Here is a 20,179-nt window from a genome sequence, read left to right on the forward strand (position 1 = left end):
CCTAAATACATCACTATTACAATTTACAAAGTTGATTTCAATAAAGACTAACAATTGGGGACATCTTCGAGTGAGTAATTTGGTTTTTGTATTTTTCTTGAGTCTCATTCTCATCCAATATTATTAATTTTAATAATATCCTTAATAAAAAAAAAGTAATTAAAATAGAACAATAATGTAGTCATAGTATGAGCAAACACTAAACTAGCGATAGTACTGTTTTCATTATCCTACTTCTTGGTCCGACACTGCACCAAACGCTTTACTAAGCTAGTCCAGCTTAGTCCCTGAAGCAAGTCCAGACCAAGACAGTCCGGTATAACAAACGCACCCTTAGGTTGTTGGTTCAACGTTGACGAGATCTATGGCATCGAGAAGTATTTGGTGGTCGATTGGACGATCCTATTAGCGTAAAGTAACGATTTCCAAAATTTTTTGTAATGTTTTTTCAATGGTGTCAAAGAGCTAAAATTGAAAGATGGTTCTTTTTTAGTTATGTTTTTGTTTTTTTTTTGGATTGCTCTTCTGGTTGAAAAAGGATGAACATTCTTTGTTATTTTCTCACTCATTTCATTATCTATTTCTATAAAATCTCATACTCGTGAATATTGTCATCAAGGCGGATAGCATGAAAATGTCAATGCATTTTCCTCTGCCAGTTTATCAATTTGAATTCCACTTTATTTGTGGTTTGTTAATTGAAATATGTACCGTGAGATTCATTATTTTGAGTATGTTCTTACTTGAAATTTGTAAGCTTTTGATTATCTTTTGGACAAAGGTAATTCATAACCAACAAAACACATAATATACAACATAAAACAGAGGCCCAATACAAACAAAGCACAAAACTAAAATATGGACCTCAAAACAAAAACCAAACCCAAAGGTTGAGCCCAAAACAAAAACACAGAAACAAAAAAAAAAACTTGTCATTGGGGGCGATCTGCTCCGATTAATCAATGTCCAAAAGAAACTTGGGATTGTTAGCCACTCTGAATTCAAGAATGAGCTAATGCACTTTAGGAACATGCTTCGCGAACTAATCAGTACTTGGAACACTTACTGGCTGGAGCGGGACGCTTTTCTGAATTACTTTGATCATTGCAACTACAATATTCCGTAAGAGTTGCTTATGAATTCTCTCCATTTTAATTTTTTTTTTAGTATGAAATAGTATTCTAATAAATGTGCTAGCTAGTTTTTAACTTCTGATATGGAACATTATATGTGTTATGCTTTCATAGGGAAACTGAAATCTATCTATTAATTGAGATGATTTTTCAGTGTACCATTCTATCCGCTTTTGAAGATTGCAAGAGAGAGAATGAATTTCATTAGCTATGTTAAGGCTAAACATAATAAATGGTGGACTTTTGAGAAATGTCGGAATGAATATTCTGCTTATATGGGTGGAATGAGAATTGGTAAAAACCTGACCAGGATATTTGCAGCTGATCTACAACTTTTCAGGTTATACAAGAGCTTCAAAATCTCTCTTACTCTTCTTGAGCAATGTGGCCCAGCACGCACTATGATGAACATGGTGTTAGCATTTAAAGGGTTGACTTAAGACGTTCGGACTCATTTTCCTAGCTTTGTTGAAACGTTACATGAAAAGTGCTACAAGGATGTGTATTGACCTCTACAATTCCAAAAACAAACTCCTGATAGTCTAATTTAATTCATCATTGCTCTACTTTACCAGGGTTTAGCCTAAACCCTAAACTTTACCAGCACACCAGTGAAGCAATGGTTTTCACATCCCTGTAGCACCTTTCATGTAACCTTTCAACAAAGCCAGGAAAATAAGTCTGAACGACTTGGTCAACCTTTTCAATGCTAACACCATGTTCATCATAGTGCTAGGTCACGTTCCTCAAGAAGCGTAAGAGAGATTATGAAGTTCTTGTATAACATGAATAGTTGTAATCCTGGCCAGGTTTCCCAATTCTTATTCCACCCCACGTAAGCAGAATATTCATTCTGCCAATTCCCAAAAGTCCACTAGTTATTATGTTCAGCCTTAACATGGCTAATGAAGTTCATTCTTTCTCTTGCAGTCTTCAAAAGCGGATAGCCCAGCAATATTTCAATGTATACCGGTACCCTGAAAAATCATCTCAATTAATAGATAGATTTCAATTTCCCTATGAAAGCATAACGCATATAATGTTTCATATCAAAAGTTGAAAAGTAGCTAGCACATTTATTAGAATACTATTTAATACTCAAAAAATTGAAATGGAGAGAATTCATAAACAACTCTTACGGAATATTGTCGTTGCAATGATCAAAGTAATTCAGAAATGCATCCCTCTCCGACCAGCAAGTATTCGAAGTACTCATTAGTTTCCTAAAGTGCATGAGCTCCTTCTTGAATTCAGAGTAGCTAATAATGTTTCCTTTGGACATTGATTAGTCGAAGCGGATCGCCAGTGACATAGTTCGCCAGCCCTTCGTGAACGTAATTTGCCAAAAAGAGAAAACAAATAACCCTCAGTAAGTTCCTGCACAGAATCGTAAGCAACTACAAATATTGAAAGAAAAAGGTAAAAAAAAAACAAATAGAAACCTACGAAATATTTGTGCGCCAAAGAGGCACAAAGAGTTGGGTCCCATCATTAAAATTTCTTCGACGGGCATCATAATTTTGGTCTGCTTGCACTTGTTCAAACCAGTTGTTCAGGTGAGGTCAATGATCAAACCAGTTGTTCAGGTGAGGACAATGACTTCTTGAGATTATGTGTGTTTCTGGTAAAGACAACCGCGACGTACAAGTTACCATTATAGATGATAAAAATGAGAGACTTGAAGGAAACTTACGGCGTGAAGCTGCAGTAAATACCAAAAGGACCAACTCATTGGTGTCCACAGTTGAATGCACGGTCTTGATCATGGGACATCCTTCTTCTCCGGCAACCATCTGAAAAGTGGTGATACAAATATCTTGACGAACAAAAGAGTACTCGTCGTCTCTAGTCTGGACAAGACAAAAATCCTTGTCTCCCAGATGAACCAACTGCCCTGTCAACTCACTGAATCGAGATGGCTTAAGAGCACTATCCAGGACTTGCAACGGTATGGGTGTGCTTAGTCTACAGGCAATATTGCTACCCTCTTCACCAAAACTGATCCCAAATTGATCGCTAGCACTTTATCACAAGTTAACGAAAAGCCATAGATAGTCTGGTCTACAACCACAGCCCTCCCGACGAAGCCAGTGTGATCTGATGTAACTCGATGCCATTCTTGTGTCTTGATATGAAAGACATAGATTTGTAATTGGACCCCATTTATGTGACGCAGGGAAAACAAAATCCAACCGTGACAAACAGCGTAACCACGTATAAACATGTAGCGGCACTCTATGTAATACGGAAAATGAGGCAGTGTCTCCCAAGTTTCCTGACCAGGGATCTGCAATATGGTAGATGTGTCCGTACGCAGAGACAACAGACCCGAGCGGCTTAGGTGTTTTAGGGGCAGGGAATGTTTCGGATGTGGTATCCATGGCACGGTTATGTCCAATAAAAGTGGGGGTTTGGCGGCGTCTGAATCTGAATGTACCATTCGACAAAACTTGGAGTTGGAATTGCTGAAAATCCTTGCACACTGAGAGTGAAGACAAGGAAGCGGCTCCTTCTCGAAGAACTTGTACACAGGTTCAAGTAGATCAAGAGGGACTTCGGATAGATTTATTGGAATTAGAAGATGTATGAAATTAGAAGATTTTAATTTAATTCTAATATTTAAGAAGAAAAAAAAAATATATATATATATATAAAATGTAATATCACCGGAGGAACAAAGCCACCAGTTCATCTAAAAATGCTCATACAAAAGCATAATTTTTACAGATTTAACTAAGTCCCAAGTAAAAAAAAAGGACAAGAACACAAGTCCTTCAACTCTCTGCATATCATGTACTTAAGCTGTTGCGACACCAACCGAAGGCAGGACTTCGCATTATCCGGTGATTCAAATCCTTGGTATATACCATACATAGAAGTCTCCTAAATCAAAATATGTGCAGAAGATGATGAGAGTGTATATTTGCAGCCGGACCAAAACTTTGATTTCCGTTTGATGACGATGCCTCCTATAACAAACCCTGTTTTGCAAGATCTTTCCCAGCTGATACACCAAAAGGGAAAAATTGGTCAGGCGTACGCAACAGCACAAGACAAGACCAATCCAAGTCTCTCAATCGGGAATTGAAAATCTACAAACAGATTATGTCACTTACAACTCAGTTAACAAGAAAAACCAAAAGAAATTAACGAGAGCATTGAATCGCTCTCTCGACAAGCATTGTCTTTTAACTTCAATCTTGCTACAAGTAGCACGATTCTAAATACTCTAATTGGAAATGGTTATGAGATTTTCAATTCCGAGCCATATACTGTAATGCATTTAATAGACACTCTATTTTTCCGTTCTACAAATCGACATTTTCGCTCCTTATAAGACTAAAACAGCACATCTTTATATGGAGAAGCCAATGCTATCTAGTTGTCACTTTCGGTTCACAAAATTTTTCAGCAAAACGGCATCAGAACTCGCAGAATTGATCACAATTAGTACGTTGAACATGAACTAATGGTAGCAGTGATTAATCGAAATTAACAAAAGCCTCACCTTTTGAATTCGGCAACACCAGGACAACCTGCATGGTCACATTGTTCGGGGGAAGCTGCAATCGAAGTGGATAGAGCTGGTGATTCAAAGGGCTTCGAGCACAAACGATGATCCCCTCAATCCCGGTTTCCTCCTCGAGCTTACGAGTCAATTCATCAACCCCGATTCCTTTAAAAGTCATAGAGTAGCCCTGCACTGCTTCATCATTCACATCGCCGTTATCTTCAGCTATCTGGTAATATATAGTCCTCCCCTCCTTCGGCGGCGACTCCACATAAGAATCACTCGACTGCAATTTATAATTCATCAAATTAAATTAGATTAAATCGAAGAAAAAAAAATCGAACTTTAAGAAAACCCAATTCAGAAACAAACCCCTTGTCTTGAAAAATGGTTGGATTTGACGGAAGCGGCTGATGGGGAGCTGGAATCGAAATCCAGAGAATCAGAATGGGGAAGCGGCGGCGGTCCGGAGGGCCAAGCAGCCGGAGAGGTGGTACGAATCTCGACAACATCGATATCCCACAGAACCCAATCTTGCGTTGCGGTTCTGTGAGGAATGTCGTGAGTCACCGAGTTCCGCCACGGCGGCAGTCCCCCATTGGCTCGGAGGAATTTTCCGTACCGGGTCTTGAGCCGGACCTGCTTGCAATCCATGACGGGCTCCCACTCGACCGAGGAGTCGAGCCGCTGCGGCAGAGTCTGCAGCACTTTCTGGCCAGTCATCCCGAGGAGGAAGGGCTGGTTGGAGGAGGTGAGATACTTGCCGAAGCAGCTCTTGAGTCGGATGATGTTGTCGGAGTCGGGCACGAACTCGACGGTCCACCGGGCTCTCTTGGATGATCCATTTCGCTCCTGGATTACGGATTCCTCGTCCTCCTCGGCTAGGAGGTACTTATCGAGGTGGCTGCGGAGGCGCACCGCCTTGGCGTTGCGGAAGAAGTCCATTCCGATTCGGAACTTGTTGGTATGCATCTGCGGAAAAATGGTTTCGGATTAAAAAATCGGAAGATCTAACGGATTTTTCGGTTTCTGAAAATCTAATTCGGACAAGCAAATGTGGAGTGTACGCTTTGAAGATGTGATGAATTTCAAACTTGTACTGATCAAGCAACGACAAATGCCAGTGAGCTTACATCACCTACAGCGTGATTTGCCACGCGGTTCTGTACACGTGTCACTCACGTGGCCTAATCTCTTTATGGGTTCCGCGTGGAGAGCCTTTGAGCGGCCGACTTCCCTTCATGGGCCTGGCCCGAGTGCATTTTCTTGTTATTAATTATTATTGATATAGGATGCATCAGACGCAAATTACACATAGGGTCACCAAATAAAACAAACCTAGAGTCGCATTCAAAACATGGACAATATGGGGTTGGGAGTTCCTAGGGAGGAGTATGCGACAGAGATCCTCTCTGAATTTCATTGTTCAGAGCTTAAGAATCAGACAATTCGGATCATTCATATTGAATTTGACAATTCTACTAACTCATTTTATTGATCTACCTCACACAAACTCAGGGCTCCAATCTTTTTTTCACACTGACCAAGAGCTTGAATTTTTTAGTCAAATCCAGATACTAAGGTTCGAAGAAGATCCAAATTGACAAATTTGTTCTTGAAATTACCATCTTACCTTTTGGATAAATGAATAAGAATGCTAATTTAGTCAACTCCATTCTATGTGAATGATTTCGTGACAACGCAAACTAGTAAATTTTTAGTTCACCAACAATAAAAAAATGTTAATTTATATGAAAATTTATTAGATTTGCGTTGTCACCAAGTCATTCACTTAGACTTGAGTTGACTAAATCTTTCAAGTGGTAGGTTTAATAATAAAATGAGGTTAGTGGTTAAGATACTATTGAAAATTTTCCCTTTTTTTTTTTTAAATTTATGGTAGCACACCTAACTAGCCCAAAAAATATCACACATTTAAGCCAACCTAAAAATATCGAATCCGTGACAAGTAAAATCTACCAAGTGTTTTCTTAATATATTTTTGTAGATGAGGGTAGAATTGTCCACTTACACTACAAATTGTCCACTTCCACTACAAAGGTGTAATGTCTATTTCATGACACGTGTACAATATAATACGGCACGATGAGGGATCGAGAGGAAAGGAGTGAAGACTTGACCAAATGTGATGTGTACTAATGAAGTAGTGCGGCATTAAGTTGTAGTGGGGAAGGGTTGGTGACATAGTATGTGCATTTTTGAGATTATATTGCAATTAGAGAACTAAATTCCATCAACTTCAATAAATATACGGAAATGGTATTGTGTTTAGTAGCTACGTAAATATACGTTTACACGCTAGTTGCAATTCAACATTGCTAATTAGGGCTAAATCACGGGCTAATTGATGATAGTTACGCATCCGTCTCATTTTTTCGAGATGGTTTTTTTATCAAGATGGTTTGGTCACTAGTGAACACACATATTATCTGAGCATATACTATGTATTTATATATCTAATATTGAAAAGTAACTTAAAAGTACAGACTCAATGACATGTAAGTTCATTTCATATTTTAAAGGAACTTTCTGATTTGATTCCTAACAATTTCTTGTGGAAAAAATTTAAATAGAAAAATAAAAGTTGCGCAATACATGCATCAAATCGGTCAATGTCTTTTTGCCCAAAATGCAAGATTCCTCACTCAATTAGGAATGGGATGTGACGCATCTTTTTAATTTTCGACTGTCGGATTGGATGAATTGAATAAGATCAACGGATATAAATTATTAAAAGGTGTGTAAGAAGTAAAATGGGATGTATGGATAGCACATCCCTTAGGAATCAGGAGTGTACACACTACATGCATGTCCAATCACCAAACATTATTCCATTGCCTAAATGCATGACCATATAATTTAATTCAACCATTAAGCACTTTTAGCATGAACCAGCAATTTATCTGGTAATTAATTAAGAAAAGTGATTTACGTAATTTTATTTATTTTTATCATGCATTTATTATTATTATTTTTTTTTTTATAGTTGTTTGATTGAAAAATAATTAAAAACCAAAAAGAATACACGAGTGTGAAAAGGAAAAAAATGGAAATGTGACAATGGTTAATCAGAGACAATCAACATGGTAAGTCATGATCAAACAAGGATGCTTGATTAAAATTTAATCCCGATTAATATGACTAATTAACTAAAATTAATTAAGCAAAAACTAAACATACCTGCTTAGCCAGGTTTTTCGACGACGGCTTCGGAATCATAACCAGGTTTTTCGACGACGGCTTAGGAGACATAATTCTAGGCGACTTGGTCGAAAACACCGAAAGGGGCGACCCGTACTCCACCCCGTTAGGCTCGTCGGAAAACGACGAAAAACTCGACTGCTGCGACAGCAAGAAGTCAGTCAACGACTCTGACGCCGGAACCTCCGCCTCCAGAACGTCCCACAAAATCCAGTTGTGGGTGGATGACGTGGAGGGATCGTCGTGAGTGAGGGAGTTTCGCCACGGCGGCGGCCCACCGTTGGCGCGCAAGTACTTGCCGCACCACGTCCGCAGCTTGACCTGGAACCCGTCGCGTATGGGTTCCCACTCGAACTTCCAGCCGACGAGCTTGTCGGCCTCCGCCTGGAGGACTTTCTTGCCGGTCATGCCGAGGAGGAAGGGGAGGTCGGTGGCGGTGAGGTATAGGCCGTGGCAGCTCTTGAGACGGATGGCGTGGCGTTTGTTCTCAACAAGCTCGACCGTCCACCGGGCCTTTCGGGAGGTGCCGTTCCGGCTCTGGCGGACGGACTCCATGTTGTCGTCGGCGACGAGGTACTTGTCGAGGTGGCTTCGCAGCTTGACCGCCCTGGCGGTGTTGAAGAACTCCATGATTGATGGTCAAAAAATGAGATTGTGGATGCGGATGAAAATTGACTAGGAGTATAGTACGTGAAATTTTTAATAAAATTGGGGTTTGGGAAAAGGGTGGGTGTGTTGGGTTTTGCTTGTTGGTATTAAACTGCTTTTCTAGATGGTTTATATTATAGTCACTTTTAGGCTCGTTTGGGATGGACTCGTAGGAAGCACTTATCCTAGAAGAGTTTTTATGGTAAAAGTGATAAAACAATATGTTAAAGTTAAATTGAAGTGTTTAGGGGAATCAGTAGGGATAACCTGTTTCATGAATTTAATAACGAATACGTATTTATCACAAGTGATGATTGAACGATAATATAACAATCATGTAACGATAATATAACAATCATGCAACGATGATATGATGACAAATAGTTTAAACTCGAGTGAAAAGAGTTAAGAGAACGATCTTTTCACCTCCTAAAAACAAATAGACACTTGATTGGAAGATTAGTATTGTCAAGCGTTTGGATTGCGCAAGAAGAAAAATGAGAAGGAAATGACGATAAGGGACTTTGGTGATGACCCACGAAATTTCCCGGTGGCAACAATTCATTGACGAGTCGAAGAAGTTGGGCTCACGTCATATGTATAGGAATTAGGGTTAGGGCTTGTGACTATCGATGGCTTATAGAGACTGGTTTTGTCTTGGAATGGCAACGCGTACGAGGGCGTTTGCCGTATCATCTAGAACTTCACATTAGTGGACAGACCAGATTATTTTGGACAATTCTTCGCATGCAGTCAGTCGGTCAAAAAATTTTGGACCCGACTCCTCTACTACTAGCAAAATATTTACGATATTTGACCAAAAAAACAAAACATTTATGATATTCACATACTATATTCTTTGTTTCTAACGATAATTTATCTCGTACCAAAAATAATAAGAACTAATTCATGTATTTTTGTTTACCAAATATTAAAAAGATTCATGCATTCCCTTCAATTGTCCTTTTTAAACTAAGAGAGATTAAGGGCCACTTTGAAAAGGTTTTTAAAATGATTGAACGGATTTTAAGGAAAATCTTTTTGGATTCCAAAAGTATTTAAATTGTTTTCTGCAAGAAGCAACAACACTTCAAGTGATTTTCCAGGATCAATTGCATTTTACTAAATATCAGTTTCAAAAACATTTTCACAAACTACACTTTTAGCAGTTTTAAAAGCAGTTACAAACGAGTCTTAAACTAAAACAATATTAAGATACACTACTATGAGCATTTTAATGCAAAAAAAATGAAGTCGACTTCTGCAATACAATGTATACATCAGGTTCTAACTGATTGCAACTTAAACAACTTAATAATTTAAATAAATTTTTATTACAAATGATATTCTAAATTAATTTATGCTAATACGAGTTAGAGAAAATTTGAAATCGTGACGCATAAAAGGCTCTCAACCACCAGATTAGTCCACTACGTGCCGCTAGTCTAAATAATTAAACAAAAGAAAAATAAACCAAATACAAAAAGTAAACCGAGAAATAAAGTGCCATGGGCCATGCAGTTTTAGTTCGTGCATTGCAATCCTATCAACTTTTTGTATGGGCCATGCAATTTCTTGTCTCAAGGAACTTAAGTTATACTGGGCCATTAATAACGAGATGGGCTTTCCACAATAACATCGACGTACACATCCAGACGTGGGCCTACCTCAGGTTTGAGGTACAATGACTGGAACTCCCGTCCTTTTATACTATCTAATTGAGCATCTCCAATGATGCAGACAAATCGGAAATATAATATGCAAAATTGTACTAAACCTCTGATACTATCTAATTGGAAGGGGATCCTTTTCGGATATTTTCCATCTAATCCTGCTTATCAAATAATATGGATCCTTAAAATTTGATCAAACGGCTAAAGTTATTATAACTTTTAAAGTAAACCTGTATTTTTAACCATTTGATCAAATTTCAAAGATCCGGATTATTTGATGAGAAGGATTAGGTGGAAGGGATTCGGAAATGACAGCAATGTAAACCAACAAAAATACACCACATGAAAGTTAAATATGAAAAATATGTAAAACAGCAAAATTAATATAAATGCTAGATTATACCGTTAATCAAATGTACATTTTCTAATTCATAAAAAATAAAAGAAAAACTTGAAAAAAAAAAAAAAAAAAAAAACATACACCACATCTATCCCTCCATCAGCCGCAGCCCTAAACACGCACACCAGACGGACCCAGTTTTTGTATTGTTCAGAACAATTAATTATCCGCAGGTACAGACAAGGATTCTCACTGGATTCTTTTTGTAGAGATTTGAAGATTAATTAATCGTGTCAGTTCATCGTATATTGCGAGATTAGTTTTTGTAGGTACTATTTATATTCAATTTAAAATTTAAAATAATTTATAACCGTACGATGTACAATAATTAATTGATCCTTAGAATTCTCCCAAAAAGAATCCTAATCCCGCAATTACAAACCTTTTTTTTTTTTTTTTACCATTGACCGTACAAAACAGCTGCAAACTTCATTCTTGATAAGAATCCTTGCATATATAAAGCAAAATCGTGTCATAATTGAAGTAATCAAGCAAATAATAAAATGGCAATCATTTTGAAGGGAGAGATCTGAAGCTTCTGTTAATAATACCAAAGTAATTTCAGAGCTTCAAAAAGTTGGAAGAGGATCCTCTCCTGAGCATAGGATGGGGATCCTCTTGACAACGAAATTCGGACAGTTCAAATTTAATTTAACGGTTGCAATTATTATAATTTTTAGAGAACCTCCTGTTTGAAGCCGTTAAATTAATTTTGAACGGTCCGAATTTTGTGATCAGGAGAATTCTCATCCTAAGCTCAAGAGAGGATTCTCTTCCAAAAAAATTAAAGTATGTCTGAATGTGATGTGACATTCTATAAAGATAAAAGTAAAAGCATTCTTCACCATGGAAAATGAAAGGTAAGAGAATAGAAGAAATGGAAAAGGGAAGGAAGAGGTAAATAACATTCCCACCACTTTATTCGTCTTGTAGTTTTACTAATTTTTCTTCAGCAATCCGTATTACAAAAATTGAACTGTGAAGATTAAATTGAGAAAAGTATTATTTTTGTTACATATCAATTTAATGGAGATAAAGCTAGACTACTTGGTTGTAATTTCAACTTCGAGAAATATAAAGATTGTTATAGCATATTTGAAAATTTTAATTGTTGGATCTTTGATCACAATAATTAAAATTTTCTTGTAGAAGACGTTTTACTGCATGAACACAAACCTTGATTGCCACCACGAATAAAAAATACATTGCCATAAAACTCATTGAATATATCTATATAAAATAACAAATTAGTTCTTTCATTGAGTTTGAAAATACTCTCGGTGGTGCAAAAATACTAAGTTTAGGAGGGATATTAAGCTTCCACAATTTATTAAGCATAGAAGTTTTAGCGTTGATTGCTAACGGTTGGCTGACTTTACTCTACCTTCGTGTAAGCGAGCCTGCGTCCGGCATTTTTCAACCAGCTTGCCGCGGCTCTTTTGAAGGTCGGAAAGACTCATAAAAGCATTTTAGCCTCTTTTTAACCACAAGTCTGGCTTCCATACCAGCAGCGGGTTTCGAACCCGAGACCTTCAGTTTTTAGTTTGAAAGAAGTTTCGGAATCCACCATTTACCACTAAATCACCAGCTCGTGATTAACATTATATAAACTAGGATAATTTGAATTATTATTTTTACTGTAATCTCGTGAATACAGATCGTCCAATACTTATAACGGTAAATGGTACTCAACGTAAAACTCAGCTCACAATGAAAAGCTCTTCACCATTATTCAACCCACCTCGATCACCACTATTCACCCACCAGGTCCACCACCGCTTTCGAGGTTTTTTGTCCTCTCTCTCGATCTCCACCTCACTTCACGTGACCCTCGGATGCAAAATCTCAATTTTTTTTCCTTTCATGACTACTGGAACTTCACTCTTTACACTCCCTTCTCACTCCCATTCCCTTCCACATCCATGCCTCCACCACCACTACCACCACACTCCGTCGCGCTCTCAGTCCTGATCCTCCTAACACTCTACTCAGCTGCCACCGCCGCCCACTCATGTTTCCCAAAACCATCGTCCTCCTCCACATTTTCATGTCCACCATTCACTTCACCGCCGCCGTTCCCCTTCTCTTCTTCACCAGGCTGCGGTCACCCTTCTTTCCAAATCAAATGCTCTGCCCCCCACTCCACCATCTCCATCAATAACCTCTCTTTCTCTCTCATCGGCTACGATCCCATCGCCTCCTCACTTCTCCTCTCTCCCCACACCACCAACTCAACAGTCACAAACTGCTCGTCCTCTAACTATCCTTCCATTCCTAGCCGCTCGATCAACATCTCCGCCACCCCATTCCGAATATCCGACGCCTCCTGCTCCCGCCTCTCAGTTCTCGAGCCTTGCTTCCCGCCAAATCTTCCCAACTGCAGCCATTGCCCTTGGGACTGCAAGCTCATCAAACACCCACTCAAGCTTCTCAACGACTGCGGATCTCCGCACCGCCCTGTCACCCAGCAGGGCTGCCACGACGACGTCTTGAGCTTTCTCGACGATTTCCTCAAAATTGGGATCGAGCTGGAGTGGGACGAAGCTCAAGACTCTTACTTTTCCAGCTGCAGAGCTTGCAAGTCCAACAATGGCTTCTGCGGCTTTAACTCCTCCGACCCAAATAAGCCATTCCTCTGTTTTTACGACGAAACTCACCTCACGCCGCCGTGGATTAGCAAAGACAACCCGAATCGAATCGCCATCTTGTCCTCCGTGTTCACATTGGCTTGCTTCCTACTCGTCGTCTCTGTTGTCATAGCCGTCTTCAGGTCCAAAAGATTAAGCTCCGCTGCAACAGAAGAAGACCCAACAACTCTGTTCCTCCACCGCCACCGCTCCGCCAACCTCCTCCCGCCAGTTTTCACATACGAAGAGCTTGAATCCTCAACAAACCAATTCGACCCGAAACGCAAAATCGGGGACGGCGGGTTCGGGTCTGTATATCTGGGTCAGCTCTACGACGGCAGAGTCGTTGCCGTAAAACACCTCCACAAACCCCTCCGCGGCGCCGCCGCATCCGGTAAAGCCTTCTCCAACAAATGCTTCTGTAACGAAATCCTAATACTCTCCTCCATTGACCACCCAAATTTAGTCAAACTCCACGGCTACTGCAGCGACCCGAGAGGCCTCCTTCTCGTCTACGACTACGTCCCCAACGGCACCCTCGCGGACCACCTCCACGGCCCCAAGAGCCTCTACCGGAAAGGGTCGATGACGTGGCAGGTGAGAGTCGACGTTGCTCTGCAAACCGCAATGGTTATGGAGTACCTGCACTTCTCGGTGGTGCCACCGGTGGTCCATAGAGACATAACGTCGTCGAATATCTTCGTCGAGAAAGATATGCGGATTAAAGTCGGGGACTTTGGGCTTTCCAGGCTCTTGGTTTTCCCCGAAAGGACGTCGTCCAGTTCCGGGTACGTTTGGACCGGCCCGCAGGGGACGCCTGGGTACTTGGACCCGGATTACCACCGGTCGTTCCGGTTGACCGACAAGAGTGACGTGTACAGTTTCGGTGTCGTTTTACTGGAGCTAGTTTCGGGGCTGAAGGCGGTGGACCAGCGGAGGGACAAGAGGGAGCTGGCGCTGGCGGATTTGGTGGTGCAGAAAATCCAGACGGGCCTGCTACACCAGGTGGTGGACCCGGTTCTGGTTGTCGACGGGGACGTATCCGACGGCGTGTATGCGGCGGCTGAGCTGGCGTTCAGGTGCGTTGCGGCGGATAAGGACGACAGGCCGGACGCCAAGGAAGTGGTGGAGGAGCTGAAGCGGATCAGGAACCGCATACGTGGGGTGTCCCGGGCTTCGAGTTCGAACGTGATGGGTGAGGACGTGGCAAAGGGATGATTTGATTGGACGTGTGCGGGGCCCGTGGGCGGGGCGTGGGGTCTGGTGTGCATGTGTGGGTTTTGACCGACAAGTGAAGTCACTGAAGTGAAAGAGTGAGGGGAAAGTCAGAGATAGCTGCGACATGTGAGTACAGGAATGGATTTGTGTTTGGTTAAACTTTGGAACTCCCCTCTGCTTTTCGCCTACTTCTGGCTTTTACTCTCTCCCTCTCTCTGTATTCTATAATCTCCTTCCAAATCAAATTTTGGCGTTTTGTTCACGTCTGCTGAGTTATATTTCCAATTCAATCAATCGTCGACCATTGAATCCTAAACCGCACATCTATCGTTCATTGTTTTTGTGTCATATATCGAAGCATTATAATAAATGTGATTTCTAGCATGGAATTTTCAATTTTGGTTTCTCAATTAATTTGTCTACGAAAGTGGAGGATTTTAGCCATCCCGAATTTATATTCCCGTTATCAAGTTAAGGGAACAGGAGAAACGGACATGTTGAAGTTAAATGTGTGGAATGGCGAGTGTACAAGTTGTACTCAAATACATCGGAGCCTGTTTTCCTGTGGGAGTGTCTAACCATCAAGCTGGTTAGGCTGTCTTACCCTGTTTTTTCGTTTTCCCGTTGTAAACACATAATTGCGAAAGAAGCATCAACTAACTGTTTCCAAAGTAGGAAACTAGGTTGTTCTTTTAGTTGAAACAAAATGTAAATATTTGTTCATGTTACACGAGAATGCCATGTAGATGGAACATTGGAAGTACAATGTAACGTTGAAAGATAGTACACATAATACAGGGGACATATACAACACCTGGTTTTCTCACTCCACGGTCATGGAGATGTGCAAGTGTTCGGCTTGGCTGTGATATCTTACTGGTTACGGGAAATATGCGTTCTCCAAACGCTTGGCTTCCTCACTTGCAGTTGCTGCCTCCTCTTCCCTGCCCGCCAGTTTATAGCCTCTCTCCTGCAAGCAAGACATGAAGCTGTTACATGAAACTGTTCAGATTGAAATCGTTCCTGTTGCTCATATTCTAATCGAGGAGCACGAAGCTAAAGTATGTCATTTAGTATGGCAGATATATATACCAGCAGGCGCCAAAAGAAGGGGATACCCTCTCTTGTTTTGATCCGCTTCTCAAGCACTTCAATCGCTGAAATCCGCACACAAGTCAGAAGAAAGCCACCGGTGGGGCTTGATGGCGAAACAATAGCGTGTGTATCATACCTTTTGCAGCTTGTCCATTGTTAAGCAGCATACAGTACCAGACTTCATTGAATATATCAAGCTGTTCACCCGATGCTCCGATCATCTTGAATGATAGTACATAAGAATTCTTTAGCGCTACTCTAAGTGGAAATAGAGAAGAATAAGACGAGGAAATCAGTTCTCAATGTTAATACCTTGCAGTTATCTGCATCAAATTCAGGACCAAGCAATTCTAATGCTTGTTTTTCATTACCCTTCCCATACTCGTACGTGGCTTCTGCAAGCTGATAACGAAGATATTGTCCTGTTATTTATAATGACAAACCAAACATAACAACGATAATCTTCTAAATTCATTCTCTTGCTGATAGTATGGGTAAAAGAGCCCTGGATAAAAGTAACAACACGATATCTTACTGCCCATAAAACGTTCAATGCTATGCTCCCCTTACGAAGAAGATTCAGTAGGTGGTATAACATGAGACCAACATAGAATACAAATATAAAGCTAACTTTGAAGAGACGATGCAGAAAGAAATGAACAAACCAGCATTGCATTCTGCATGAACTGTTGCTTCTTTTTGTTCATCTTTGCAATTCTACATGAGGACCAAAGTAGGAATTAATACATTGAAAGATAATGGTTGATAGAGTGCGTTTGAATGAGTGGAAGGTTATTTCACCTGGATTTTAAGCCCTTAAGTAATTCTTCTGCCTTTGAAATTTCACCAGTACAAGTCAACGCCCATAAAATTAACACGTCAAGATGCCACTCTAAATACCAGTTGGCCTGAACAAAATGGAACAAATTCAGATAACAGAACTGTGTCTGACAACAATTAAAGCACACAAAGCATGGAATGCCCATCACCTAGCAAAATAACATTGCAATAAGAGATACCAATTCATATAATTCTTTCCTAAATTATAGTTCTAGCGATCGAAAAATTAATAAATATTCTCCTTCTACACATTTATACAAGCTATCCCTTATTCTATGGGTGTATTCTGCACTTTTCAAATCACTATTCTTTGCTGCATAAACGAGCTCACCTCTTGAGAAAAATGAAAATGAACCCAAGGTTTAACTTACTTGATCTGTCACACAATTAGCTAAAGTCTTCAAATGGTCCTCAAAGGCATCCATTTCACCTCGAACATGCACCCGTAACAACAACCCAAGGGCATTCAAGTAGACCTAATTGCACAAGACGTTAGGAACCGAAGATGCAAAAGAGCCGGGTGATCTAAAAAAATACTTTCAACAAACCTCTGGACGTGCAGCATCAGGTTTCTCCAACTCCTTCCAGATTCGATGGTCGTATAAATCTCGGATTCTTTGGATTGGAGCATGGCCTTCTAAATAACAAAGAGCTACGTGCCACCAATTGTGTGTAAGCCTGATGATTGTCACACTTATTAGCATCTAATTACCAAGTAAAGTGAAAGAAAAAAAAAAATTCAAACTATAAACTAATTCAATATGCATACATGAATGACGAACACAAATCCCATGAAGGTGAACATTCTTCCATGAACTCTACTGCTTCTTTAAAGTGGCAATTATACTGAAGAACATGGCACATCTGCATAAGAAGTTAAGAACACATGAATTACAATCAAGAACTTAAGCATTAGAAACTTCTTGCACAACTAACAGATAGTGATATGAAGCAGAGTAAATGATTAAAGCTCACATTATGTTGCACCCAGTTGTCATGCTTGTTGATCTCGTATCCCTTTTTTGCAGCTTTCTCAGCCTCTTCCATTCGTCCAAGCTCTAATAAAGGAAAAGCAAGCATGCCGTACACGTAATCTTCTTTTTCATTACTGGGAAGAACCTGTTAGAAAATTGTTACGAGGGAATTGAGAAAATGTAAAATGATTCGACTACTATTTAAAACACTCAAAACCGCAGAAAAATGTGCTCTCCTAATACCTATATCTTACGCCATAAACTTTTATTATTTGGTTGAAATTGCTCAATACTCATGCAAGATGCCAGAAAAATAGCGGCTAACAAATTACATATCTTCCACTGTGCTCAACATTATTCAACGAAAATATAGACATCACATACAGAAATGAACCTGTTGAACAAGATCCAACGATAGATCAGGTCGAGCAATGTAGAAGCAGAGCACTTGGGCCCTTTTCAGAGAAGCCAAATCTTTAGGGAAACATTTCAAGAGCTGCAAAAAAATAAATAAAAATAAAAAATAAATAAAGAACTAACATTTAACCGACAGAGCCATTACAAACAATAAAGACTAAACTTATGTTGAAGGGCTGTCATTCTTATACAAAATACTTGAACCACACAGTGTGTCTCCTACCATATCTGCCATTTTCAAAAACAAAGAGAAGCAAGCAATTGAAAACATAGTTGAAAACATCCGAGCAAAATCATGCTTAATTAACACCCATTTATGTCTTGGCTTCGGGATGATATATCGGTTATGCAAACTAGAGAAGATGCCACTAAATCATAAGAGCAGATTTTCCATAGACAGGTGATTGAGCAATCATGTAAAGGATTAAGCAGTGAACTCTTTATACATAAAATTGGAATTTGAAGTGAAAGAAGTTTATAGTTTGAGGCAGATTTCCAACTCAGTTTCTGCGCTGGATCATCCGCCATACCAGCATCACTGACCAAATAGTTACTAACGACCTTGTTACAATTGCCAAGAAACCATAAATTAAAGAACGAGGATCCTCTCCGGATCCTCTTTGTGGGGATATGAGATCAGTGTATATTCATCGTACATCGTCGAGTCAGAAATCATTTTAAATACTTTTATTTTAAATTAAATATGAATAGTATACGACCGAAAACTCATCGCACGATAAACGATGTACACGGTCACGATTTGAGGATGCGGAGAGGATTCTCCTGGCAAATTAAAAGCTTAAGAAACCAAGTAAGATATGCTCATCAAGGAAATAAAAACCCAATAGAAAGAAACTGGCGCTGGCCCACCTTTGAATGCAACTCAAAGGCAACATCATCGTCTCTATCCACAGAAATCAAACTATTGACAGCAGCAAACACTGCTTTCTCGTACGGGGTAGCTTGTTCCTTTGCACAACAAATTTCCCATCACGCCACATAAGTAAATATCCAAAATTAATCAACAAAAAAAGGGTTAAATTTGACCAAAGAAACTCACCAGCTGGGACTTGGCGGCTTGGAGATGAGGAGGAGCACGAGAAGGATCGGAGGAGGAGAGGAAATGGGCAGCCAGTATGTTAGCAAGCACGCACTGGCCGTCGTGCGCTGCCGCCTCCAATATCACTGACCGCCGTCGGCCATAATTCAAAACCTTCATTCACTCGTCAAAAATGGAAAATCTCAAAAACCCATCTCAGATTTTCCCACACCAAAGCCAGAGAAATCGAGAAAGAGTAAAAAATCGATGGTACCCACCTGGTCGTAGAAGGCGTTGATGGCGGAGATGCAGGCGTCTGAAGAGGTCCTCACCTCGTATCCAAACTTGTCCACTTTTAACTCTCCCTTCATTTCTAACTCTCTCTAGCTAGCTGAGGCTACCACTCTACTCGCCGCCGATCAAAAGAAGACAGCTTTTTTGCAGAAACCGGTGCTGGGTTTTGTTTTCTTTTGCCTGTAAATCGGAAAATCAGTGTGAAAATAGTAGAGGAAATACGAAGGTCGTTCTCAGCTGTCACGGTTGGTTTGGTGCGTGGTCTGATATTGGCATCGGCCTACTCGCCCTTTTGTTCTTGATTTTCTTAAAGAAGTCTTTTCGTGTGATTTTTTCAATGGCTTAATAATCCACATATTTATCCTAATAAATCACATATTATTTTTGTAAACAACAAAGTAGATATGTTATGTACCAAAACTTACCAAATTTTGATACACGAAGATTGATACGTCATGTAATGCATATACATTCAAATAGGAACGTGTACTAAATTTCTTATGCGTTAACCGTCGAAATGAAGAAATGATAATCTTATTTAATTAATTTTGTTTAATCTTTTTCGTTGTTCATAATAAATCATCTTTTTCGTTGTCGTTTACGCATCATTTTTCGTCCACGTAAAAAAGAAAATAACAAATCTTATACCATAAGCAACCAGGTGCCATTTCAATGTATAGTTTTCTTAATAAGTAAAACGTATTAAAAAGCTTGTCATATTTTGGAGTAAGGCATATCAGAATCAGACCCAACTTGGTATTGGGCTTATTCCTTATGCGATTGGGGCAGTAACATCTGGAATTTGGATCTGATTCTATTCACTATTCGGGGTTCAATTTCAATCCCACCCCAATGATAACCAATATGGGGGAAAATAACAAAAGCACACAACGACGCCTGTGCCTGTGGATATTCACTTTTATGATGTGCAAGTTTTGAGAATTGTTGGTGCTATTCACACATTTATTTTTATATTTTTATAAATTTGTTGTTAATTTTTGTTATTTGATATTTTTCAATTTCTAAGATCTACAATAAATATTTGAAAAAAGTGTGTAAAAGTAAAAAAAGATGTGTGGATAACACCA

General features: G+C 39.7%; 3 protein-coding genes across 3 annotated transcripts; 1 reads left to right on the forward strand and 2 right to left on the reverse strand.

The window, feature by feature from the left end:
* Positions 1 to 3,763: 3,763 nt before the first annotated feature.
* On the reverse strand, positions 3,764 to 8,631 carry LOC137732267 (uncharacterized). The gene is made up of 4 exons (XM_068471573.1): positions 7,846 to 8,631; positions 5,017 to 5,616; positions 4,642 to 4,930; positions 3,764 to 4,137 (listed from the first exon to the last, which is right to left on the reverse strand). The coding sequence occupies exons 1-4, from the start codon at positions 8,494 to 8,496 to the stop codon at positions 4,103 to 4,105; spliced, it is 1,575 nt and encodes a 524-aa protein (XP_068327674.1). The 5' UTR covers positions 8,497 to 8,631; the 3' UTR covers positions 3,764 to 4,102.
* Positions 8,632 to 12,253: 3,622 nt separating this feature from the next.
* LOC137733031 (LEAF RUST 10 DISEASE-RESISTANCE LOCUS RECEPTOR-LIKE PROTEIN KINASE-like 1.5) lies at positions 12,254 to 14,808 on the forward strand. Its single transcript, XM_068472256.1, has one exon. It carries the CDS (start codon positions 12,423 to 12,425, stop codon positions 14,430 to 14,432), a length of 2,010 nt encoding a protein of 669 aa, XP_068328357.1. The 5' UTR covers positions 12,254 to 12,422; the 3' UTR covers positions 14,433 to 14,808.
* Positions 14,809 to 15,089: 281 nt separating this feature from the next.
* On the reverse strand, positions 15,090 to 19,404 carry LOC137731657 (uncharacterized). Its single transcript, XM_068470835.1, has 14 exons — positions 19,076 to 19,404; positions 18,819 to 18,971; positions 18,629 to 18,727; positions 17,736 to 17,837; positions 17,343 to 17,486; positions 17,137 to 17,231; positions 16,916 to 17,045; positions 16,739 to 16,843; positions 16,329 to 16,435; positions 16,193 to 16,244; positions 15,840 to 15,929; positions 15,664 to 15,748; positions 15,525 to 15,589; positions 15,090 to 15,402 (listed from the first exon to the last, which is right to left on the reverse strand). The coding sequence occupies exons 1-14, from the start codon at positions 19,166 to 19,168 to the stop codon at positions 15,313 to 15,315; spliced, it is 1,410 nt and encodes a 469-aa protein (XP_068326936.1). The 5' UTR covers positions 19,169 to 19,404; the 3' UTR covers positions 15,090 to 15,312.
* Positions 19,405 to 20,179: the final 775 nt, after the last annotated feature.

This window comes from Pyrus communis, chromosome 4 (genome assembly GCF_963583255.1).
Source record: "Pyrus communis chromosome 4, drPyrComm1.1, whole genome shotgun sequence".
In the NCBI taxonomy this organism is placed as follows: domain Eukaryota; kingdom Viridiplantae; phylum Streptophyta; class Magnoliopsida; order Rosales; family Rosaceae; genus Pyrus; species Pyrus communis.

Excerpts from the sequence above, each read along its gene's own strand:
- LOC137732267 (XM_068471573.1), bottom strand. The coding sequence starts at position 8,496 with ATGGAGTTCTTCAACACCGCCAGGGCGGTCAAGCTGCGAAGCCACCTC. Across the intron at positions 5,617-7,845 it reads CGAAAAACCTGGCTAAGCAG|ATGCATACCAACAAGTTCCG; the intron begins GTATGTTTAGTT and ends ATTTTTCCGCAG. Across the intron at positions 4,931-5,016 it reads ACCATTTTTCAAGACAAGGG|TCGAGTGATTCTTATGTGGA; the intron begins GTTTGTTTCTGA and ends TATAAATTGCAG.
- LOC137733031 (XM_068472256.1), top strand. The coding sequence starts at position 12,423 with ATGCAAAATCTCAATTTTTTTTCCTTTCATGACTACTGGAACTTCACT.
- LOC137731657 (XM_068470835.1), bottom strand. The coding sequence starts at position 19,168 with ATGAAGGGAGAGTTAAAAGTGGACAAGTTTGGATACGAGGTGAGGACC. Across the intron at positions 18,972-19,075 it reads TCAACGCCTTCTACGACCAG|GTTTTGAATTATGGCCGACG; the intron begins GTGGGTACCATC and ends GAGTGAATGAAG. Across the intron at positions 15,930-16,192 it reads TCATGCAGAATGCAATGCTG|CTTGCAGAAGCCACGTACGA; the intron begins GTTTGTTCATTT and ends CTTCGTTATCAG.